The 27,160-nt window shown below is 34.8% G+C and overlaps 1 protein-coding gene across 5 annotated transcripts in view; it reads right to left on the bottom strand.

Moving 5' to 3' along the window:
- Nucleotides 1-27,160, bottom strand: part of PCLO (piccolo presynaptic cytomatrix protein) — a 365,554-nt gene that overhangs the window by 36,274 nt on the left and 302,120 nt on the right. For all 5 annotated transcript variants that reach the window (XR_008628418.1, XM_055124435.1, XM_055124440.1 and 2 more), the window contains exons 21-22: nt 15,366-15,507; nt 10,466-10,539 (exon numbers count right to left, since the gene is read on the bottom strand). Coding sequence is in view for 4 of the 5 variants with exons in the window: in XM_055124435.1 (XP_054980410.1) it covers nt 10,466-10,539; nt 15,366-15,507 (216 nt within the window). In the remaining variant the exon portion in view is untranslated. The remainder of the gene's footprint in view (nt 1-10,465; nt 10,540-15,365; nt 15,508-27,160) is intronic.

Genomic DNA, 27,160 nt, shown 5'->3' with positions numbered 1-27,160 from the left:
GATCAATGGGATGAATAATAATAATAATAATAATAATAATTATATAATAAAGTTTGCTTTTGGTTCACATCTGACTATGGTCAAGCTTACCCCTAACTTTTTGCTTAGGAATCACTCCACTGCTGGTTGATGTATGAGTTGCTATGGATAGAACCAGGGTTGACTAAGCAGGCAATGCCTAAACTGCCGTACCGTCCCTCTGGTCCCAGGGAAATATTTATAAATTTAGGAAATCTATAGATAGAGAGATGAAAGGATAAACTAAGCATAGTAATATAGCTAGGAATTAAATATTTACACAAAGTTATTGAAAGAGAAGTATGGACTTTTTTTTTTTTATCAGACACAACTGGATTTGTGTCTTGACTGCAGATGAATGTGAGGATAAATTAGTTTATGCATGTGTTCTGTGTTCTGTGTGGGTAGCTATGTCTGGGCCATGGTTTGAGTCTAGAACCTGGTACGTGGAAAGAACTTACGTAAATCTTGACTATTACCATATCCACTTACTAGAGATGAGAAAATGAAGGTTTAAGAACAAATAAATAATAAACAAAACTAGGATTTGAATTTAGGTAATATAACTAATGTTTACATGCTTAAGTAAATGCCTTAATGCATTCTTGACATGCACATTCTTCAGTCTTACATAATGTGTTAGTACCACCATTAAATAGATACTCATATTTAATATTAATCAACTTTATAACTATTACAAAAGACATAAAATATTGGTTAAAATAAGATAGAAAGCTCCTACTGCAAATATCCAAATATATAGTCTATTGAATCTCAGTAGATTATATATCATATATATCATACTGAGATTCAGTTTTTTATATACTCTACTGAATACCAGAAAATTATATATAATCTGAAAACAAATTTATAACGTAATTTGCACTTTAGTCCATTTTGAGTAAAGTACATGTAGGATGAGTAATCAAAAGATGCAAAAGAGTTAACTAATCACATTACTTTTTATAATATCCTGACTTCAAAATTGAGGAAAATTATTTTTAAATAAAATGTTTATTATCATAAGAAATACTGCTACAAGCTTGAGATATGAAGAGAAGAAAACCTGTAGAGACTATTTAGAAGGATAGTAATCTTATTTTTTGGAAAATAGCCATTTGTACTCATGGAAAGGGGATATCTCTTTGTTGTTTGGTTTTAACCTAATGAGTGATGCTTAGTGATCACTCCTGACTATGGCTGGAGGAACCGAATGGGGATTCTGGGGATTGAACACTGGTTGGCCATGTGCAAGGCAAGCGCCTTACCCACTCTGCTATCTCCCCAGCTTGCTAAACATAATTTGTATGTGTTGCTGGTTAGCTGTAAGATTTCTTCAGAAAAATGACTATGAACCTCTGGCCATTTTGTTATGTTGTTGACTTTTATCAGTACTTCATATATTTTGGATGTTAGTACCTTGTTAAATGTATGATGTGCAGATAAATTCCATTAGCATGTTCTGTCATTTTAAATCTTGTGCTATAGAGAAACTTATTAGTCTGGCATAATATTGTTATTTTTGCTTTTGTTTTTCGAGATGCTGGAGAATATATATATATATATGCATTATCTATCTATCTATCTATCTATCTATCTATCTATATTGCATGGGAGAGCCTGGCAAGCTCCCCATGGTGTATTCATATGCCTAAGCCAGTAATAATGATGGGTCTCATTCCCCCGACCCTGAAAGAGACTCCAGTGTGGCACCATTGGGAAGGATGAGTAAAGAGAGGCTTCTAAAATCTCAGGGCTAGGAAGAATGGAGACGTTACTGAGACCCCTCAAGAAAATCAACGATCAATGGGATGATGATGATGATGATGATAAGAAATATTTTCTACCTTCTTATAATGACTACAGTGATATACTGCAAAAAATATATGTATTGCCAATTTTTAATGAAGCAAGATAATTTTTATTGAGTGAAACTTACTTAGGATGTTGTGTGGGGAGAGAAGAGAGAAAATATATGTTTGAGAGAACACAGGGTTCTCCAGAGTGGAAAAAGCAAGCAAAAAGACAGACCAGAAAGCAAGATACATATTCAAGGGAGACTAAGGTTTTGGAGAGGAAGCCTATTATCAATTTTTAAAAACTGAATTTAAGTTAAAGTAAGTTTGTATTTAAAAATTAATTCCTTGAATGTCGATTTGACCTTTGTAAAATGAAGAGCACTAGAAAATGTTGTCATAAAAGGCAAAGTGAAACAAAGGAGAGAAAAATATTTTCTTTCAATTTAATTTGAAAAATTCCCTAAAGTGGCTGGAAATCAGGCTTGAAGTATTGAGAATCTCTTCAAACAGGAAAGTATTTAGCCAGAGCTGTGGGAAGTCCACCAGGTGCTCTTGAGAGCTAGAACTGGCACATATTCTACAGCACATCCCTAGAACTGAGTGCTCAGTAACTTTGCTGAGTGATTCACTGTATGCCTGAATAACAGTTATTTCTAATTGATGGTCTTCTACAGACCTTACATTTTTCTCTTTGAAAGATAATTTTTATACATAACAGAAAATAGGAAGTTGAATCAGTACTTTTGAAATAGAGTGTTTGGATATTTCAACATACAAACTCTGAGGGAGGAAACCATCCCCTAAGAGTTTGTATTCCTTCCATTTTTTACTATTTTAAACAAAATGGAAGAAGTAATTTCTTTTAAGTCTTGTGTTTCTCAAAACAAGTAACAAGATAGAGGATTCTAAACCTGAGGCCTAGATTTTTTGTATTGTTTTGTTTACTGTAGGAAGTAGTTTCTGTTCAACACCTGTTCTTTTTTTCAACTATTTACTAATGTTTTTTTTGGGTCACACCAGTAGTGTTCAGTTGCTACTTCCTGCTCTCTCTCAAGGATTGCTTCCAATTGGTGCTTCACACTCTGGAAATCATGTCCTGCTGGGGATCAGACTGGGATTGGCTGATCCCATGTAAGGGAAGTGCCACCATAATCTCTGAACTGTTTTTCTAGCCCTCAATACCAGTTTCATGGACATCACATAAAGTGTTTGTTACTCAGAACAGAATAGTGTCAATCACTGATAGAACTATTTATAATACAATAGATAGATCTATCACATATTAATTATTGGCATTTGCTTTGCAATGCAGATACTGAGAGGTCATCATGTTTGGTCCTTTATCTACTTTCGGCACACAACTCCCATCCCAACCGATTCCTCCAACCATCATTTTCTTAGTGAACCCTTCTCTATTCCAGCTGCTTTCTCCCCACCCACTCATGAGGCAGGCTTCCAAGGATGGATCAATATTCCAGACCCTTACATCTACTGTCCTTGGGTGTCGGTCTTGTGCTATGTATTTTATATTCCACAAATGAGTGCAGTCTTTCTATACCTGTTAATGATATTATCTAATAAATAATTTGTTAGAACATTAATCTTATATGAGAAGATTTGCATTATAGATTGCTAGTTAAAGTGAAATTTCATGGTCATATATAATTTTTCACTATTTTTACATAAAAGTTAAGCTTTTTCAAAACAAAATTTAAAATTCCTTCCAGGATTATCACTGTATCACAATCACTGTCACCATCATCTTGTTGTTCATCAATTTGCTTGAGCAGGCGCCAGTAATGTCTACAAGTGAGACTTGTTGTTACTGTTTTTGGCATATCGAATACGCCACGGGTAGCTTGACAGGCTCTGCCATGCAGCCGAGATACTCTAGGTATCTTGCAGGGCTCTCCGAGAGGGACAGAGTAATTGAACTCGGGTTATCTGCATGCAAGTCATGCCCTACCCGTTGTGCTATTGCTCCAGCCCTCCAGGATTATAATAAACTAATTCTCCAGGATTATAATGAACCAATTCTTATTCTTTCTATTCTTCACACCCTTCCGTCCCTCTGCTCCTATCTCCTTAGCTGAGCACTGTAGGTGCTTTGTTTTACATACTAAATTATTAGAAAATATCTGCATTAAAGTTTGTCATGTTTTTATAATGGTAGAAGCTTATTTGTTATGGACCAGTGAAAACAGAAATTGGGTATTAAATTTAGGCTCCTAATGATACAAAAGAAAATGAATAATTTATTAGAATATTTGTTCCTTAAATGCGTGCAATCAAGCAAATTTAGTCCTACACAAAGTTATGATTCTAACATCTGCTAAAGCTTGTGAGAACCTCATTTAGGAAAGTAAATGGGTCAAGTCGGTTACTATATGTAATACCTGAATGTTCAGTGACAAAAAACAAAACCAAAATCCAGTAATAAATATACCAAACTAAAAAAAAAATAGGGTGGGAAAATGGGTGGGTAAAATGGGTTAGATGATCTATCTTAAGAATATCATTAACAGATACAGCAGGACTGAACTCATTTGTGGAATATAAAATAACATGATACAAGACCGACACCCAAGGACAGTAGATGTAAGGGTCAGGAAGATTACTCCACATTTGGAAGCCTGCCTCATGAGGGGACAGGGAGAAGGGAGCTGGAATAGAGAAGGGATCACTAAGAAAATGATGGTTGGAGGAATCGGTTGAAATGGGAGTTGTGTGCCGAAAGTAGATAATGGACCAAACATGATAACCTCTCAGTATCTGCATTGCAGACCATAATGCCCCAAAGTAGAGAGGGAATATGGGGAATATTGTCTGCCATGGAGGCAGAGGGAGGGTGGGAAAGATGGGGATATATGTGGGATATTGGTCGGGGGGAATGTGCACTGGTGGAGGTTTGGGTGTTTGATCATTGTGTGATTGTAACCCAAACACAAAAGCTTGTAACTATATCTCATGGTGAATTAATAAAATAAAAAAATCATTAAAAGGTTTCAATAGAAGTTGAAAAATACCTATGAATACAATTGGAACATGTTAAACATCTAATTGGTATGATCTAAATTAGCTTTCATCCACCTTTTTACAAGGTGTGGACAAGCATCTCTCTTACATACAAGTCCACGGACAGGCCATTCTAACCAAGGTGGGAAACTAGCAATTTTTAAGCTTTATTTTGCTGACTGGCACTGGTCCATGAACTGGTAGTTGCAGACCACTAATTTAAAGCTCTGAGAGAAGTAGTCTGGGCAAGAGAGACAGTGTAATGAATAGAGCACTTGCCTTGCATGCAGTTGACCTGTGTTCAATCACAGCACACCATGTGGTCCCCCTCAGACACAGAATTTGTAATCCTTAAGCACAGAACTGGAAGTAAGCTCTGAGAACAACTGAGTATGACCCCCAGAACAAATGAAATAAAAACACAAATGAAAATATGTGGTATTTGCTATCCTACCTAGTGAATGATATTAATCAATCTTGACTTATATCACTCTTTTGGATAGAATACAAATGGATTCCCATTATATACACCTTTTTTAGAATATTGGGTGTGATTTGGGCTACACCTCGTGATTTTCAGGCCTTATCTCTGGCTTTATGCTCAGGAATTAAGCAGTGTTTAGGGTACTCTTTGGAGTGCTGAGGTGCCAGATCAGCTGCATACAAGGTAAGTGCCATTCCTGCTCTATCTCTCTGATCCCATTATGTATGCCTTAAATTTAATGATGGTCACAATTAAAGAATGTTAATCAAATGCTATGAATAGTATTTATTTGTATTTTCTATTGAGTACTTATCTAATAGTGGAAGTTCAGCCTCTCATTATTTAGGACAATACACAAGAGTACAGTATAATTTTCTTCTACCCCTAAGGTCAGAACCCTCCCAAACTTGTTTTATTGATACCACATTCTGATTCAATAAACTAATCTCATGCAAAATTAAAATTTATGAATTATTGCTCTGGAGAAGATAGAACATATTAGAGAAATGACTAAGTGGAAAATAATTTATTTAAAAAATAAAAAAGTAAATCTGCTTTATAAATAAAATAAAAGGGTATTTATATGCCACATACAGTAACAGTGATGAGTCTCATTCCCCTGACTCTGAAGAACCTCTAATGCGGCACCATTGGGAAGGACGAGTAAAGAGAGGCTGCTAAAATCTCAGGTGTAAGATAAATGGAGACGTTACTGGACCCACACGAGCAAATTATTGATCAACAGGATGACAGTGATACAGTGATACAGAAAAACATCCTAAACACAAATTTCAATATCATAAAATATTGCTTTTTATACTGCACACTATAAATTAATAATTAAGATTTTGTGAAAACAAACTGTCTAGAGGTGATTCAAACTTAGGATATAATTTATATTTAAAATATTCTGTACAAGTTGTCAAAGTTTCTGTAGAGATCAATTTCCTTAAAGTAGACCAAAATGTTTATAGGACAAAGTGCTTAAATGAATATATGAAAGACTCGATGTGAAGTAGCACATTGCAAGTTTCCTACAAAGATACTTTTAATGCTCCTCTAGTACAAAATTAAAAGGAAAAAATAGTTAGAAAACTAGATGTAATGCCTTATGCCAATATGAATGAACTCTTTATTTTCTTCCATGGAATGGGTGTTGATATTGACTGATAGTTTAAAAAGTGAAGACAACTTTCTGGATCACTCAAAACTAACAAAATATATATCACATCCCTAAGTAACAATAAAAGTTGATATCCTATCTTACGTGGACTAAATAAAATCTTGCAATTTAATGTCTTTTTTCTTGTCTACTTAAGACAAATACTTTTCTGGGACTTAAGCGATAGTACAGTGGCTAGAGTATTTTTGCCTTGCACACAGCTGACCTGGGTTTGATCCCCAGCAATCCATATTGTCCCCTGAGCACTGCCAGGAGTGATTCCTGAGTACAGAGCCAGGAGTAACCCCTGTGCATTGCTAGTCATGACCCAAAAAGCCAAAAAAAGGGAAAAAATGAATTAAATTTTTTTAAATAGACAAATACTTAATATTCTGCCAATAGAATCTTTTTAATTTAAATTTTTGAAAGGATTGTTATTTATTGTTGTCTTTCCAAAACCACTATCAAACTATTATATATCTCTACAAATTAATTCATGCTGAACTTCACATACATATGAAAATTATAAAGTTGCTTCTTGTCAGAGTATCAGAAGTTGAGTTGAATATAATCTGTATAAATTACTGCCACTAAAGGGCACATGACTATAAGTGACTCATATTACATTACATATTCCATCTTGTTTCTATCTTCAACCCCCGTCCCTCTGCTCAATAACTAATTTTGGATTAACTGCCTATAAGGGTCAGTTAAGTATATTGACTCATAAACTTAAAGTATAAAGTAGTGTCTGGTCTTGGAAAAGAAGCATATTTTGTGGGGGACAAAAATTAAGACAGCTACATTAGGATGGATAATTTCTGTTCACTGACAGCTGTTGACACATATACTAAAACAATTTTATTTATAGTTTTTGAGATTAAAAGGAGAAAATTAATAACTTGGGCTTTGAATAAACTACACATATGGATAGCTTTCTATATACCCAAATTCTAGGTTTATGTGAAAATCGGTGATCACCACTTTTCTATATGGATACAGTGTTTGTTAATTCACTTGACAAATATTCTTGAAGTAACCTATGGCAAGGTTTTGTGCTAAGTGCTGAAATGCCAATCAATAAAATCAATCAATCTGAGAGTTGTTCTACTTTACAGAAGAGACAGGTAGCAAAATTAAAAAATAGGTAGATTTAAATTAAAGAATAGTGACAAAACATGAAAATTATGCTGTATATAAGTATAGATTTGGGTTTGGGTATTTTGGGGCTTCTTTTTTTAACTAAGTTTACTCTTTTTTTCCCTTTTTTTGGGGGGAAGGGTCACACCCGGCGATGCACAGGGGTCACTCCTGGCTCTGCACTCAGGAATTACCCCTGGTGGTGCTCAGGGGACCATATGGGATGCTGGGAATCGAACCCACTTCGGCCACATGCAATGCAAATGCCCTACCCGCTGTTCTGTCGGTCCAGCCCCTTAACTAACTTTATTTTTCAAGTTGTCTTGTTAAATTCTTTGTGCTTTTTAATTTTCAAACTTGGCAATGCTGAATAGTAAGACTATAAGTTTTGTTAGATATTATCCCTAAGTGTTTTAGGCTTTATCATTGAATTGCCCCTTTTCTTCCTCATAGAGAAGCTTGTCATACTCTTGCTAGCATCCCTAATTTAATTAAAATTTATCTTTAACATTTCCTTTGTATTTTACCTCTCATCGTCACAGTTTCCGAAGTCAGTCTTGATTACTTATGAGCCAAAACTTTCTGGTAATTCTGTGCTTTATATTTGAAATGCTGTGTACTGGTACCTGCTTTTCTATTTGCCCTAGAGCCTTTTTATATTTTACTATAAAGCAATGTTCTTTGGTGAAACATAGAAAGACCATTAATGCTATGCTCCTAATATTTGGGACTTGATTGACTCTGAAAAATACCTACTCCTGGGCATAATTACTTGTTCATAATTACTTGACTCAGGCTTCCGTTGCTATAGTCTCTAACACCCCAAAGAGCAGATCCTGCCATGGGACTGGGATGGACCCGGGGTGAGCAGCAAAGCTACCCCGGCATAAAAGTGGGACAGTCTAGAAAGCATAAATGTATGGTCTTGATGCAAGCTATTATGACTTAAGAGATAGGCCCGAAGGACAAACAGAACTTGTCTGAGGAGTTAGTCTGGGATTTACGGTAAAAGCTCTGCTTGCTCTCAGAACCCAGGGAACTAAGTGTTGGGGTCTTCCTTTCTAACTGTTTATCCAAACAACTACAAGTATTGATAACTTATACAACTAGAGGGAAAGATGAAAGCAACGGGAGGCAGAGTGTCTCCTTGCTTTAATCTTCCCAAAAGGGAATCTTCTTTGTTTTATCTATGTAGAAAATCTTTGTAAATTTTCAGATGTCTTATCTGTGTAAATGATCAATCACATCTATATCCTTACCTCAACCCCACTTCAGATGTTCTAGCAGCTCTGCATTAAAAGGGCCATTTTTACCATCAGGCTACGGTGTGTCCCCTCCTTCCCCCACCCAGTTTTTCTGTCTCTCTGCGGTGGGGGGTGGGGGAGACTGGGGCATATGGGAGGTCACCGAATGCACACGTGTCATAGCAGCAACACCCACACATTATTTTGTGAACTCACAGGTTTTAGGAAAATAATCTAATAGTATTCAAAGATGTAGATTTTATAAGTGTTGATGAAGAAAGCAAAATAGGAAGTAGATGAATTCTGTTCTGGTCATATGACCTTTGATGCATATATGGGATCTATAGACAGAGACTGCATTGGATTTACCACTCCAGAGTCATTTCTGGGCTTCCCTTTGCTCTTGGAGTAAGTGCTTTATTGATTGGTTGATCGACTGATTGCTTTACGGGCCATAACCTGCTCTGCTCAGGGGATACTCCTTCAGGGGATATAGCTGATACTATGGCTCTGCACTCAAGAGTTACTCTTGGCAGTGCACGAGAGGCCATATGGGATGGCAGACCATATGGGATGGTGGGCCTACCATTTGCAAGGCAAGCACCCTACTTGTAAATAAAAGTTGATGAATGTATTTAGCTTGGTAATTTATTTATTTATTCTCCTTTTGTTGTTTTGTTTTGAGCCCACACTTGCCCGTGCTCAGGAGATACTCCTGGAGTAACTGCTTTCTGTCCACTTTTGCTTTTCTCTCTGTCTCTCTAATCCATTGGCTTCCAGCTGTATTTGATGACTCACTGGCAGACTGGAGAATGGGAAGAGGAAAGAAACAAGGGTGCTTCTCAGATCCTTGCCTTTCTCAAAATATGTCTTTGGTATCTCCTTTGCCTCTTCTTCCTTGTCTCACACTAACAGAAAATATGGGCTTATCCTGGAGGTTTTACCCATCAATACCTACCACTCGACAGGGACAGGCACTTCATTCTGCAACCTGTCTCCAGCTCAGTTTCTCATGCCCTTCCATGATTTCTTCTACAGTTTGCAATGTCAGCCATACATTTCCTCTATTTTAAATATCCATAGAGATATCTATTTTTTGATTGGACAAAATTCCTGACAAACACAAATTATCTAAATATAAATTCCAAGGAATTTAGATGATTGATTTGGGACTAAACATAAAAGTAAGAGTTGATTTAGAATATTTAGCTCAGTGATTTTTTTTATTTTTAGTAAAACTGTACACCATTCATTTCTTCTCACTTCCATATTTAAGGATTTTTATGGAAATAAATGAAGTCTCATAATATAGATATATCAGAAGTATATCTTAAATACATTTTCTTTAATCTCAAGAGGATATTTATTTCTCCTGAAAAGTATTCGAGTCTCTTTTCTGTGGCTCTCACTCTTCATTCTGACTTTTTATAAATTAAATAATTGTGCAATGAAATTGATAGTTCAATGGATAATAGACTGGATGACTATTTCTTAATGGTTTGCAATCAGTACTGAGTAATATACAGTAAGGCTGAAAGAAAAACAAACCTATGCCATGACATGTAGAGTCAACTAAAATGCAGCATTGCCAATTTTAATTTACCTTCAGTGTCAGTCAGTCCTAGGCCTACTCCTGGCTGCTTCACAGGCTCTAGCCCATTCTGCCCCATCTTCCCTCTGTTTAAAAAGAAAACGCAAGGTTATTACATATTCATTTATATTTTTAAGAGCAAATGAGAAAGCCAACATTGTAAAAATAGAATGACATTATGTATTCAGGAACACTATATTTTTGAATGGCAAAGATAAACACAACAAATTGCTCTCATTTAGATCATTTTAAAGTGGAAACTTGTTTATTATTTCTATGTATTTCAAATATTTCAACTTAATACTTTTAGCACTTTTATTCATTTATCAAAGATCAGTCCATCAAACAATTTTCAACTTTAGTTTAATTTTTAATTTTTTTTATTTTTTTGGTTTTGGGGCCTCACTTATCAGTGCTCAGGAGATATTCCTGGCTCTGCACTCAAGAATTACTCCTGGTGGTGCTTGGGGGACCATATGGGAAACTGAAGATTGAACCCTGGTCTGCTATGTGCAAAGAAAGTACCCTACTCCCTGTACTGTAGCTCAAATTTATTTTAAATTGGAGGACAGTTTTCTCTATTTTTAACTCAGAAAGAGCATATATAGAGACACTTTGTTATGATGACTTGCTGTAAATTATTCAGCAAGGAGGAAATTTTTGAATTAAATAACTTATGACCATCATTTTGTAATAATATAGATTATTTTTATTTCACTTTATGACCTCCTTTAGGATCCTTCCTGTGTTTTCACTGTCAGCAGAAACTGGCTTTTGAAGTGATTATGCTTGATCTTCCCAAGTTTCAGGCTTTGCTATCTATACTCAATGTCATCTATGGAAAATATACTTACTCTGAAGACTATTTCTTATTTTGTAATATAAGAAGAGTAAAGTTAGGTACCATTTGTTTGTGAAAAAAATCACATGGAAAAATATATCAAGTATTTGATTTTATGAAATATAATATCCAATAAAATATAAAATATTTTGTTTAGGTATACATATGACAGTTTTAGAATTCAGTCAAAGTCTGCTACTCAACTTTTAAATTCTCTCAAATATTTTTGAGGACCAAATAGATGAAAAATTCATGGTAATTTGAGCACAGTGAGTTCTGAATTCTTATAAGACAACAGTAAAAAGATTATAGGCCATATCTTATTTTTTTCAGGCTGAAGAAAAGCTACGTGGCATACAAAGGATTTTAGAGTTATCTTTATATATACATATAATAGACATTCTGAAAGGAGAGAATAAAACTTTATGTGTTATAAAGGGTGAGATTTGAACAAAAGAACATCTTGATATTGTACTTTCTAGAAAATAATTTTAACATAGATTTTACTAACAATTTTTGCTCTCAAAAAATATTTGGTTTTCTGTATGTGCTAAAAAAGTTAACTATGTTTATATAGTTAGAATCCAGTCAGATCTTACTTGAGAACTGCTATCCAGATTGTTTTATCAGTCTACTAAAATGGTTTTTCATATAATGAAAAGTGAACACATGCAAGTTCATAAAGTCTCCTGAAAATCATTACACTATTTCATTATCAAAATTCTAGGTGAAAGTAAAATTTTTCTTAGGTTTTAAAAAAAATCTTCAGAGAAATTTTTACAATGCAATTATGTAAAGACAAAGTACATGCAAAAATTGTAAAAATTATGAATATATCTGCTTATGTATTAAGGCTTTTTAATACAGACTCTGACTTTACATATACATTAACATCTGTACTTACATATATCTTATGTGAATACTATATATGTAAACATATGTTGTATGGCTTATATTTGAATCTATACAAAAAAGATTTGCTTAGGAATGCACAAAACTTTTGTCCAATGAGTTTCAAAACTCAACTTCTTTAATGAGATTCAAGACAAGGAGTTTATTTCAAGTTATTTTTAACTTGAAATATAAGTAATTGCTCTGAATCCTACTTTCAAGAGAGAAAAAGCTTAACTTAGGAGAAATTATTTTTCTTTAGTAGTAAACACAGATAGAAAAGTCCATATATTGTTACCCAGGTAAACTGAATTTTAAAAGTATCTTACCAGACGAGATTGTAAAAACGATAAGCTTATACTATGTCAGACATATACAAAATTTATGTGATTGTTTTTTGAGGGGGGTGGATTTGGGCCACAGCCAGCAGTGTTCAGGGATTACGCTGGGATCACTCCTGGAGAGTTCAGGGGACCAGGAATTCAATCCTTGTTAGCCATGTATAAGGCAAGAGCGCTACCTGCTGTACTACTATTCTGGCCCCAAATTAATGTGACTTAAAAAAAACTGTTGAAGTATACAATTTGGATCAGTTTTATTTGATTTTGAGTCCCAGATTTTGTGTCTTAATGGTATTACTGAGCTGCAGACTTTGATTCTAATGAAAATTGATATTAGCATTAGATACGAAGCCAAAATATGTATTAACTGCATTTCTAAGATAATACAGAAAATCTTAGCAGCACTGTGAAGCAAAATGAAGTACAATATAAACGTAACTGTGTAAATACACAATTTTTTAATTAAAAAAATCTTCATTTTAGAGCATTCTGACTGCACAACTTACAATTTATGTTTGCTAAAAAATGAAAAGGTCTTGAACATTTAAATTGTCCAATACGTTTTTACATATACCCTGTAATAATTTTTAAAATTTAATTTCATTTGTGCTTATATGGAAAAATAGTTTCCAATGCATTTTTAAACACTTTGTTTTACATGGAAAAAATAAAATTAGAATGCTGTATGTACATAAAAATAAACAAAATCTCCCTTCACTTCCACACATTCTGATGAGGGAAATAAAGTAATCTACCCTAAGGTATTTGTTACATTACTCAGTATTTCTATTTTAAGAACCAGGAATGTAGTTCAGTAATAGAATACATGCTTTGCATATAAAAAGCTTTAGTTTAATTCCTACACGACTAAAATAAATTATTTTTGAAAGGTGTGGATTAGTTGTAAGGAATTAATTGTAACATGTGGAATTCACAGTTAACAGAAAATAATGTAATAAATTTGCTGAAATTCTTCATCAAGCTGTATTATTAGAGGTAAAAAACAAAGGCTCTTTTCAGGAATAATTTTCAATAAAAACTATACAAATAACTATATAATTTGTAAGTTGTCTCTAATAGCAAACCAATAATCCATATAATAGGTATAAAATATAATGGAAAATAATCAATTTCTACTGTACAAGTCCATTTTTCATTATTTGATTATTTTGAATTTGTGAAGTAACCTACTAAATATTAAAACTATTCATGAGATCACAAGGAAACATTTATAAAAAGCCTTTACTTTTAAAGAAAGAAAGATAGAAGTTCTAATTCCAAAGAAGTCTTCATCCAGCAGTGGAGCAAAAGATACCCCATAGCGAATATCTGCACTAGAGGTATAGAGATTCTATTTAAGGACCAGATAGCAATTTAATTTATATCTGTTGCTAATACTCAAATCTATCATTTTAGGGCTTAGTTCTATTAAGGAGTTAAGGACACTGAAATGTTCACTTCATATAATTTTCATGTATCACAAAACATTCTTCTGGTTTTATTTTTTCAAACATTTAAGAATGTTGATGTCATTTAAAAATCACTAGTCTTACAAAAAAAAAAACAACAGCCTCAAGCTGGGTTCACTCTGGCCTGGATCCTGGAGTTGCTAGGCCAAGGAGTGTTTCTCAAACTGCATAAATCTAGTGGTGAAGAGAAAGGAAGTTGGGGAAGTTTAAATTTTGATTTTGGAATCGATATAACCTGTATATTTATCCTGGATACTGCTAAATTTTGCTACCAACACGAATAAATCCATTACAGCACTTTCAAAACAAAATCTTCTTTAATTTTTGCATTAAATTTGCAAAATGATTTTCTTAGGGATTTACTCCAAGAGCACTTACTCAGGGACCTATAGCACTGTAGCACTGTCGTCCCATTGTTCATCGATTTTGCTCGGGCGGGCACCAGTAACGTTTCCATTGTGAGACTTGTTGTTACTGTTTTTGGCATAGTGAATATGCCATGGGTAGCTTGCCAGTCTCTGCCGTGCAGGCAGGATACTCTTGGTAGCTTGCTGGGCTCTCCGAGAGGAATGGAGAAATTGAACCCAGGTCGGCCACGTGCAAGGCAAACACCCTACCTGCTGTGCTATCACTCCAGACCCAGGGACCTATGGATTACTTAATATTTGTTCAAGAAACCCTGGAAACATTTCACTTCAAAACCTCCCATTCTAAGTGCAGTGAAATTTACAGTGGAGAAATTCTATATGATTAGCTGAGTGTATTATTCATTTCATAGGATTTGAACTTTTAAATAAGATATCTTGGGGCTGGAGCAATAGCACAGCGGGTAGGGCGTTTGCCTTGCACGCGGCCGACCCGGGTTCGATTCCCAGCATCCCATATGGTCCCCTGAGCACCGCCAGGAGTAATTCCTGAGTGCAGAGCCAGGAGTAACCCCTGTGCATCGCCAGGTGTGACCCAAAAAGCAAAAAATAAATAAATAAATAAATAAATAAATAAGATATCTTCACTCAGTAAATTAATGTCTAATGTCTCAAAAATACCATGTTTCTGTTTGGTCATTAGGCAAAGCATCAATGTGCTAGTACCATTAAACTTGATTGAGGTCTGATCACATTATGATTCCAGCAGTTGTTAATATAAACTACATTTTGTAGTGATGGAGTAGTCCTCGTAGGGCTCAGCATTCATCCTTAGAATGAACTGAATTCATCTTTCATGAACACTCTGTCGTAAGCACTTGAAGTGGTTCAGGGACAATGACTCAGAACTGGGTAATGATTTAGTTGCATCCTGCTAAACGTTAGAAGCTTACTCATGATGCCCATAACTTGTGAAGAAAAAAAGAAAAAGCAAGACGCACTTACATCCTTGGAATAGGAAATAGATTAGTCTCCCCTGCAGTGCTGTTGCTTCCTTCAGCGTCCACACTATATCCACTGCCAAAACTGCAGCCAGAGGAGCCTGTGGATGCGGAGCTTTCTGCAGGCCGGTGATTGGAAGGCTTTGCTGCATGGTGTGGGGAAGAGTCAACACCACAGTCAATGAAACTTCATTGATCTCCCACCGCACAACTACACGTTTTCTTCATTTGTATGTACAAAGGAACAGTTTTAGCAAGAACGCCACATTTTTTAAATTGCCTTTCATTTTCATTTCCTTTACCAAATATCATACTGGCAACACTAAAGTACTTTATTGCTTTTATTGGACATAAAGGGAAAATGATAACTACTCAGGTAAAAATATTAGCTTTTTAGATTGGGTTACATGATATGTAAATTGCAAACTATTATTATTTGCCATAGTATAAGCATTAGCTTATTTATATCATATTGCTCTAAAGATACAGCAAAGGATTTTTAAAATTTCTTGGAGAAAAGAGTTTAGAAAGACATGGATAGAGTGAAATGACAGGATAAAGGGAAACTAACTTATTTTCCATATTAATAAATGTCTAGATTTTTTTTCTCCCCAAAAGTGAAAATGGAAATGCAAATAGGTAATTACCAAGAGTGGTGGAAAATTCTGTGCTCCTTTGTATGTAATGTTACCATAAAGCAAGTTCAAAATTTGAAGGTACTTCCTTCCTCGTATGCATTTCTAGTTTAAAATTGTGATTTGTTTAAAAATTTTTGTTTTTTTAATCTAAGAATCCATATAATCACAGATACATTATAAATCTGTGCTGTAAAGTATGTAAATTATTTCTATTATGCAGAGAATTTAAAAGCTTGCAATTTGATCATATTAATCTAGCTTTAAATATCAAGTAATTCTGCAGTAATACTTAGTACATTCATCTCATCCTCGCTGAAAATAAAGGGCCAATAATCCTATATCATAAGACTAATTATGAGAAATAGAATAAAGCAAGTCTAGTGACTCATTCTTAATTTTACAGGTTGTTTTAGAGATTTTTTTTTGCATATGTCCAATCTCTTACTTAGAGCTTTCCTGTCTTTTCTTGATAGTGTCTTTGCATAAAATTTGACCTTGACAATGAATTTGCCTTAGTACTCTCCTAATTTTAGACTCTATTGTATGCAATTTAGAAAATCTCTTATCCAGAAATTAGTATTTCTTAACAAATTGGATATTAACACTATGGGATGAATGATGGATGGCCGTAAGATATCTACCTTTTTCTCAAGATGTATACAAATACAGTGATTATTGTGGAGTCTTCACCAATATAATTCGGTGAAAATACAAATATTGTGAAGGAAATCATTTGAGGGCAAGAAATCTATTATTATTAGTAGTTGTTGTGAATCAACTCTTACAAAGCTTTAACTCACTTCCTTTTTTCCATGTAGAGACAGTAGTCTAAAGCTATCAGGAAGTCAAAATATTAGTATATGGATCACTGTCATATGAGGGATATAAAGAAAAATAGTAAGGGACTAACAAACTGCCAAAGGCAACATACCCTGAGAACTGACTTACAGGGGGAGGAGGGCGGGGAGGGAATGAGGAGACATGAGGTGGGGAGAGGCCCTGAGATAAAGGTAGAGTGAAGTGGATACTCTGCTGGAGGGTGGTGTTGGAGGCTTTTTCTTTTTTTGCATGAAACCCTATTATGAACAGTATTATAAATCACAATGCCTCAAAATAAAAATGTGAAAAATATCTGCTCACTGATACCACTAGGATCCTTTCTTCATAATATGGAAATGAAAGATAAATATTTATTAGTTATTGACATAGATGATATCTAGAAATTGGGATAAACTTTTTAGAATAGGGCCCAAATCCAGTCAATAAAACCAACAAACCATAGGACTACAGTTTGTAGAAACAGAATGATAGTTCTAATATTTATTTCATATTTTCTTCAGCTAACATAGAAGAAACCCAAATTATGCATTTAGTATTAAAATTTCTTATAGTATTACAAAAAGCAAAATAAGTAGTATAAGAGATGTGAAATTATGAGCATTTATAAGATAGATTAATTTGTACACTCTGAGGCAATACTATTGTTAAGGCATTTGAATTGTATGCAGTTGACCCCATTTCAATCCCTGTCACCATACAGTACCCCCAACACAACAGAACCAGAATAGTTATTGCACATTATGGCTCAACCCTTGTGTCCCCAGTCTCTCCCACTTTTCTCCTCCCAATAGCAAAGCAAAATAGTATAGTCTACTGCATAGTCAAATTGGTCTATTGTAAGCAGAAGAATGCAGTCACACTCTTTTGATTAGAAAAATATATTCCTATTAACAAGACAATTTTTTGTGTGATTTTGAAATGAAACTTTAATTTAACAAACAGGTAAACATCAATGTATCACTTTGAGGACAATCCTTAATTAATATATGCACATTTAAATTAATTTTCTTTTACTAAACTACAATTTTCACCCAAAATGACATCACAGTATATCAAAATAGCTAAAGCACAGAACTGATATTTCATCATTTACATTTCAAAATTTTTCTTTTTTTGTGAATTGCTATATGATCTGACATAATTTCTAGTACCATTTCTCTTCTAGGAACTTTGAGATGCATATAGAATATATAATAAGAAAGCAAGAAGAAAAAAACAAAATTATAAATAAGTTTAAATAATTCAAGGAGTTTGTTTTGTCCATGAATAAGTATCTGACTTTAAATCTCTGTTCAACTGTCAATATTCTATATACAACAAATATTTTATAAGAAATATTAAAAGGGTTCTAGAGATGTGGCTCAGGTAGTATAGCACATTCCTTACAAATGGCAGACCCTTGGGAGAGATTACCAGGGACTTCTGGGTCCCCAGTACCACAAGGATTGGCACTGGTGGCCCACAAGAAGCACTGGCAGGTGTTGCATCAATAACTTAGGCAAAATTCAAAAAGAAAACATAATCTATACATATATTGAAATGGCTTTGAGCTTACATAACATTTTTGTAAATCAAAAAAAATGAGTCAAAAAAATTGGGGGCAATTACACGTGAATCAAGTTATCTATCATTATCTTAACAAAACGGTCCTTGATTGAATCTTTAATTTTCAGTCTGGTTTATATCTGCAAGACAGATCTGAAGTTAGATTATGAAAATTACTGTGTTAGAAATGCAGAATTAACCTTCATTTTTTAATGGAGCTCTATTTGCATTGCACAAAATACAGTCAAATGTACAGAAAGGCACAGGTTTCAATAAGTCAGTGCTAAGAATCCGAACACTGTTCAGTTCTTTTTCATATGTTTGAAACATGTAAATGATACTAAAGTGTATCTTTCTGACAGAGAACATCAATTCTATAAAACTGAGTTAAATCTGCACTAGTGCAAACATGTTCATGAAGGAAATGCTTAAAACCGGAATAATTTCAGAATGTATCAATGTTAGCCAGATCTTCTCATTTGCTTCTTTATTTTTTTTATTTTATTTTTTTCTTTTTGGGTCACACCTGGTGATGCACAGGGGTTGCTCCTGGCTCTGCACTCAGGAATCACTCTTGGCGGTGCTCAGGGGACCATATGGGATGCTGGGAATCGAACCCAGGTCGGCCGCGTGCAAGGCAAACGCCCTACCCGCTGTGCTATTGCTCCAGCCCCTCATTTGCTTCTTTAAATCCCTTTTCTTTTGCTCTTTTCCAAAGCAGTCTCTCATAGTTTCCATAGATATGTTTTACACTGAAGTCTAATCAGTCTTTTATTTCTATTTTCTTCAGTTAGGCTTTCTAACCCCAGGACTTCAGCTGAGCAAGTCTTCCCAATATTGAGCTTTTCTCTGCCTATCAGTCTCTCATACCTGAGTAAAATTTATCAGGAAGGGCCTAGATAAAATAATGCCACTTCCTCATCTTCCCAGTGAGAGTGACCTCTCCTGTATGTGGACTCTCGCACAGGATATTTGTCCCTTTCTATCAGTGATTGTCATGGTAACAAGCTTGCTGTTCTAGGATTGTCTGTGTTCACTCTTTAAGTTATCCAGAGACAATGCTAAGTGATATTTAGTGAAATAGCAAAAATAGAAAAAATCAAATGATTTCCCTTAACCAAACAACTAAATCATCTGAATCATTTAGTATAGATTTCACTTTCTCATTCAAATGTCTTTTATACAAATCATAAAATTTTCATCAAAAGTTCTTTACAGAAGCCGGAGAGATAGAGTAGGGGGTAAAACACTTGCCTTCAATGTGTCCGTTCCTGGTCTGATTCCTTCCACAGCATACCGTCTCTGAGCCCCAGGTGAAGTGAGCACTGAACACAGAGCCAGGAGTAAAACCTGAGGGGCACTGCTGGGTGGCCCCCCATACCCCCCCCCACAAAAAAAAAAACAAAAAAAGGGGGGCGGAAAGAACCACTTTATGGGAGGGTTTTGTTTTATGTATTCTTTGTAAGAGAAACTTTGTATAACCAAATTTCTTTTAGATATTGTGGAGTTTTTTTGTCTGTGTTTTGACCACACCTAGCAGTGTTCGGGGCTTACTTCTGGCACAGAGCTTAGGGATCACTCCTAGTGGGGTCCAGGGGACTGTATGGGTTTCTGAGATAGGTGCCTTTCCTGCTGTACTATATGCCTAGCCCAGTTTCCAGTAGTTTTAAACCAGAGATACAACTTTAATTGGTCATTCTGTAGAAAACTATGATTATTTAACCAGATGTTTTGATATCCCTTTCTCCTTAAAAGAGGTTTTATTGAAATAAATATTCATTTATTACACACTGCAAACAGTATAACATAGCTGATGAAAAATAGAAAAAATAATACCACCATGAATATTATATATTTAAAAAATTGTATGGTAGATATACAGTAACAATCCAAAATTGTCACCAGAGGGCGCCATGATAGCCACCAGGCACTCTTTCCACCTCTTGCTACGTTTCTGTCTTTCTTGATCCTTAGAGGAAATACTTAAAATTTTAAAACTAAATAAGCCTTTCTAAAATTATGTGATTTTAAAAGTAATGATTTCAAAATAACTTTCATGTTTTTTTCTTTATTCTCTCAGTGTTTAAAAGAGAGTTTTAGAAATCCTTGGCCTGTTATGAAAGACTTTGTCAATAGCTGTCTGTCACTTTTTACACATTTTAAAAGAATTATTGTGAGCTAATTTAATAAAACCTTTCTGGGCCATTTTTATGAGCTACATTTTCTTTTTTACTTTCCGTCTGAACCATCAAGGGCATCTAGAAGAAAGTTTCATATCAGTATATAATAAAACAAGCAATATCCTATAAAGGACTGTTTTCAGGATCCTACAGAAATAAATCCTGGAGTGCCAAAATCATTTTTGGTAGCTTATTTATTTATTTGTGTTTTCAGGTCCATATTTAGCTGTGCTCAGACTTTTATTTATTTATTTTTTTCTGGTTTGGGGGCTACACCCAGCAATACTCAGGGGTTACTCCTGGCTCTGCACTCAGGAATCACTCCTGATGGTGCTCCAGGGACCCCATAGAAACAGGGGATCGAACCCAGGTTAGCCGCCGCATGCAAGGAGAACGCCCTACCAATGGTTCTATCTCTCCAGCCCATCACAAACTATTTCTGACTCTGTGCTTAGGAGTGGACTGGAGCGATAGCACAGCGGGTAGGGCATTTGCCTTGCTCCAGGCCAACCAGGGTTCAATTCTTCTGTCCCTCTCGGAGAGTCTGACAAGCTACCAAGAGTATCCCGCCTGCATAGCAGAGCCTGGCAAGCTACCCGAGGTGTATTTGATATGCAAAAACAGTAACAAGAAGTCTCACAATGGAGACCTTACTGGGGCCCACTTCAGCAAATCGATGAACAATGGGATAACAATGCCACAGGAGTGACCCCTGGCGGTGCTTGAGAAACCATATGCATTGCCAGGGATTCAAACCAGGCCTGCGAGGATGCAGGACCTGGGTCTTAATTCCTGTTCTTTTTCTCCAGCAACTCAAGTATTGATAGAGCATTTCGTGTAAACACTTTTCATCTTCTGTGAAGCCACACCTAGCAGTGAGCTTTAAATCACTTTTGACCTCTTAAATTACTCTTAAAGCACTGTGCTTTAAATCACTTTTGACCTCTTCATTTTCTCTGAGGATACATAAACACCTTTTCAATTATTCCACTCTGGATAATTTTAATGAAGCCTGGCGGTGTCTCTTTGCACATCAGTCTTTGAGAGTGCTTGCTTTCTTCCTCTCCATTAGTCTTTAAAATGCAAAACTCTTACACACCTACCAAACTACCACACGATGGCAGTACTAGGGAGCAAAACACGGATCAGCACGGCAAGCCTGCCTCCAATTGCGACATCTTGGGAAGCTGGCACGGACTCGGGGATAACTTGTCTCCGAACTACTGATTTTGCCTGTATAAAAACTAAATTCTCGAAGGAATAGACCACTTGATAACAGGGCACACAGTAATTAAAGTGATCTTTAGCTAAATAAAGCTAGAACTAGCTAAAGAAAAAATATATGATGGATAACTAGTATTAAGTTTCTGCATTCATCTACTGCAACAGACACTTTAAAAAAACCCTGGGGGGTGGGGCAGTAGTACAGCGGGTAGGGCGTTTGCCTTGCACGCAGTCGACCCGGGTTTGATTCCGATTCCCAGCATCCTATATGGTCCCCTGAGTACTGCCAGGGGGAGTTCCTGAGTGCAGAGCCAGGAGTAACCCCTGTGCATCGCCCAGTGTGACCCAAAAGGCAAAAAACAAAAACAAGAACTAAAAAAATCCCTGATTTCTCTTCATTTCAAATAGTTCATTGCAAAGTTCTATCATATCTATGAAGATATTAAAGTGAAAGAGAACCAGAACTTAAAAGTGCTAATTTACCTATCACATACAATTGTTGTCTGACGTTAAAATTGTGAGTCATGATTCTGAGATGTAAAAAGTTCAGTGCTTGCAATATGCACAGTCGCGGATTATGATCTGTCACTGATTTTATAGATTTAGTTCGGCTCAAAGTTATTCTCAAATATCTCAGAGAGCTCACAAATCACGTCTCTGATATGCAGAACTTTAAGGTGAAATTAAATCAGTAAAAAAAAAAGTGTCTATTGCAGGAGTTTAATGAAGAAACTTCAGTACTAGCTATGTTGTAAATAATATATTTAGTTTTTTCCCCTTTCACTAGTTTTAAATTTAACTTAGCTAGGGATCACTTTCATTTCCTTTGTCTGTTTTGACTCTGTATACTCATCTGCTGTCATTGATGTAGTTTTCATTACTTTAACTGAAGAGGTTTTCTGCCTTATTTCATTTGTTGACCTGAATAGCAGACTTTAAGATCTATGTAAGCAGTATTATCTGAAACATTTCCCCCTTGAGTTATGTCCAATTACATTTTTTGTGTGTTTCCTACTGCAACTCAGTGATATTTATATAAGAGATGCTGTATCTTATTAGGGATGTTGAAGTTTAATATTTGTTCTAAATCACTTCTGTATTATGATAAATTGAGAACCTTTTGCAAGGAAGCTGACACTAGAAAAAGGCCATGGATCATTTCAATACAGCTGTTGTAGGAATGTTCATATCCCCCTCCATGCCTCCTCTTCCCCTTAATTCCAAGTTGTCAAAAACACAGTGCTTCCAGACACTTTTGGCACGTGTATCAGTCATTAGTGAATGCCTGGAGTGGTCAGTGAAAGGATGAACGTTGTCTGATAAACTTGTAAAAAAAGAGATTACTATTGAATATATATGTATGCATATGTATATATACATAAAGTTATAACAAACTATGACAAATGGACTGTTATATTTTTTCCCTTACATATGTGTATCTGGGGCTGGAGCCATAGCTCAGTGGGCTGGAGTGCATGTAGAAGGCTGAGGCTCTAATTCAGCATCACACGCTCCCCCCAGACCACTGATGGCCAGATAGTACCTCTGTAAGTACCTGTGGGGGAGGTGGCCTTCAGCACTACTGGATGTTGCCTTCCTACCCCCAAACCAAATCATGTTCCTTAAGATATTTCATATTTACAGAGAAGCTGTTTTTAGAGAGGGAAGTTAGAGATGTGCTGCCTTTATGTAGTATGTGGGAGAAAGGTGGTAAACCTCTGAACCATGTTCAGTTTTCCCTCTAAATATTGGCCTATGACTTAATTTTTAAAGATATTTTAATGAGCAATTAAATCTATTTTAAACTAATGATATTGGTAATTTTGAGGTATTTCCCATACTCACTATTCACTTTCTAGTACTACAGGTAATGGGAATAATAATCAATTCAGAGAAGAAGTAATAGTATAGAGCTTCACTATAATAAAGGTTTTGAAATGAGAAAATTTAACTAGTTATGTGATACAGGGCATTTGTACTTACATAGTATATAATACATGGCCTCTCTATTCTATAAGATTTCTCTATAATCCTTATAGTTATTCTCTGTGTACTGTTACTATAATCCTTAGTGCTAATAATGTTGCTGATATTGACAATATCTTTTATAGGTTTCTTTTTTTTTTTTTATTTTTGGGTCACACCCGGCAATGCACAGGGGTTACTCCTGGCTCGTGCACTCAGGAATCACTCCTGGCGGTGCTCAGGGGACATATGGGATGCTGGGAATCGAACCCAGGTTGGCCCCGTGAAAGGCAAAAACGCCCTACCAGCTGTACTATTGCTCCAGCCCCTCTTTTCTTTTCTTTTTTTTTTTTTTCAGGGAAAAACAGTTTGGTGTTTTAACCATACTTCTGAGTTCTCTGGGGTTACTTGAGGCTTTGTGCTCAGGGGTTGCTCCTACCTTAAAGTGCTCTACAGACCATGTGATATAGGGGTTTGAATCTTGCTAGCAGATTGCAAGGCAAATGTACTACCCCTCCTGCTCCTATGTCTTAAATGTTAATGTAGTTTTTGCTTCAGTGTTGGTTTTAGAAAAGGCCACTTAAAAGAACTACAATTTGTCTGGAAACCAAATTAGTAAATAAAAGGAAATGTTTAAGACATTATCATAAATAAAAATTAAGAAAGTAAATTCATTTAGTAATAGTTATGCCCAAATAAATACAGTAGCTTGTCAAATACAAAGTTTTGCTTCTGTGCTAAAAATATTACCATAATTTCTATAACACAATAAATATCTTTGTTTTTAAAATATTATGAGCATAATCCTATATGTCATACTATAATGATAATCCTATGTATATCATACGGGTAATCATGTCCAGGGTCTATATGAAATTTTTAAGGATTAATTTTTCAACATTTATTTGTTCTCCTTTGAGGCAGCAGTATTTTCTCATGCAGTTTGCTTTGAAAACATGCAGGATTGCTTGGGCAGAGCATAGTCATAGAGAGTGAGTTTTTAAAAATGTCCCTATATAATTCTAAAACTGAAAACCTAAACTGTGAATGCTTAGATAATAAAGATGTTCACCTTAAAAAAAATCTAATAGCCTGGTTTATATAAAAAATCTTTGCACAAAGGGAAGATATTTCTACTGTAAATAAAAATTAATAAAATCAAATGGATTTAAATGGTTAATTAACTCCACTACAAAATGCTGAACATTATATTTGATATCATTCAAATGCAGCAGTGGCTGCAGAGCAAAGAAATATTTGGACCATTATTGGATAAACTCAATTGTGGTCACATGGGTCCTAATCTTAATTAATTTCATTTATCTTTCAACTTTCTCCAAAAGAACATTCACAAATACTTTTTCTCCTATAGTTGCTTCTATCCCAGGGAATTATGAGAACTAGAATATAATATTAAAATCTCATAATTATAAGAATTATGATAACTAGAGTCAGAATAAATAAAAAATATTTCTGAATATTTCTAAACAGAATTATGTTTGCATATAAAGACAAGTCAATACTAGTTGCATTTTCCCTTCCTCCCTTTCTTCCTTCTTTTTTCTGGCTTTTATGCCACAACTGGCAGTATTCAGTGCTTACTCCTGGTTCTGTGCTCAGGGATCATTCCTGGTGGGGCTTGCAAAACAATATCCTGAGGCACAAACTGGGGTTGACAATGTGCAAGGCAAGTGCCCTGCCCACTGTACTATTACTCTGGCATCTGCATCTTTCCTTTTATAGACTCAGTTGTTAAGAGACAAAACTTCTCTTTCTTCGTGATTCTTCTCAGATATTTTACTTGGTTATTCAACAAATATTACTAGACTGGGAGATTCACAGGGATGGTGATTTTTTTTTCCATCTTGTTCACATCAGTTTCACGATCTGGGATAAAATATTCTTTTTGGGGGGGGATAAAATATTCTTTTAAAAATAAACATGCTGGGTTGTGAACAAATGCTCAACTAATTAAGATAATATTTCTACAACGACAGTTGTAACTTTGGAATTCCCTTTTTAGAATAATTTTTTTAAAAACACACTATACACTTAAATACTGAAGATAATAGGATAGATAAGGAAAAATATTTAAATTTTCCTCAAGTTTCAGTCAATGTGATGATATTGTTTCTCCAGTGGCATTTATGCCAACATCATTATAGTACATGTAACCTGTAATATAATTAAAAAAAGAGGATAAAAGGAACAAATAAGTTCTAAATAAAAAAATTATCTTTGAGATAGGACACAAGTAAAATTTATCCTACCTTTATAAACTCCCTCTCTCCATCTTAGGTTGGAAAGAACTTGGGGGAAGTTGATAAGCAACTTACCAGTCAAATTTCAAAAGAAATAATAAATGTGGAAATAGAATCAATCATGATTAAATCTATATCAAGCCTAACAAATCATTTGACATAAACTAAAAGATAAAAAAGTATTATTTATCAACATTAATAATTATAAAATCACATTTAATGAGAAATGAAAGGAATTAAGGAAGTTCAGTATGAGAGATACAAGGCATAGGAAAACTGGAGATATATATTTGTAAGAAACTCTTAACTATCCTATTTCTATAGCTATTGGAAAGTTCCTGTGTTATATCTAGATCAGTGGTTCTTAATCCTCTTGACTTTAAGACCACTTTATATTTAAAAATCATTGGATTTCCTAAATTACTTTGTCTTATTTTGGTTATAGCTAGCCATATTTTTAATAATCGCAAGTAACATTTTAATTAATCAACAAACTCATGTTCCACTAACATTAAGGAAATGTGATCATGATATCTTATATAAATTAGGAATCATAAAACTGAACATGAGAAAAAGGCAAAATAGATTCATAGTCTCCATAATGTTTGACCTTATATAATGTTTGTACTCCATAATGTTTGTCTCTAGATAGAGGTCTACAATTATAGAAATTAAGTATTAATGAAAATCTAAAGAAAACCAGTTAGCACTAGGATCTTTAATGACAATTATAATGAACCATTTTATACATGACATAATTCTCTGGTGACTTCTTTTTATTTTTATACCAAAAATATCAAGTTGTTAGCTTTCCTTGAAAATATATATCATCAATATTGTCCTCATTAACCTCTCCAAATTTCCTTAGAATTTATTTTATCTAGAACATTCATAACTCTAGAAGGATAAGGTCTGACTTCAAAATTATACATGCACAAATTTTGCCTGTCTGTTCTATTTTTGCTTGATATAGAACTATTTTTACTTGGAAAAAATAATTTTGTGGTGCAGAGACACCCAGTCTAAATAATGATATTTGGGAGGCAAAAAATAATGCGAACTCTCCCTGAAGTAATCTTTTATTTGTACATCAAATAGATGAGGCCCAGGTAGTAATTCAGCTATTTACTTTCTAAAAGGTCATTA

The sequence above is a fragment of the Sorex araneus genome, chromosome 1, assembly GCF_027595985.1.
Source record: "Sorex araneus isolate mSorAra2 chromosome 1, mSorAra2.pri, whole genome shotgun sequence".
Taxonomy (NCBI): domain Eukaryota; kingdom Metazoa; phylum Chordata; class Mammalia; order Eulipotyphla; family Soricidae; genus Sorex; species Sorex araneus.
Note: the sequence above shows the minus strand (reverse complement) of the source record. Positions and strands in the feature narration are given on the sequence as shown.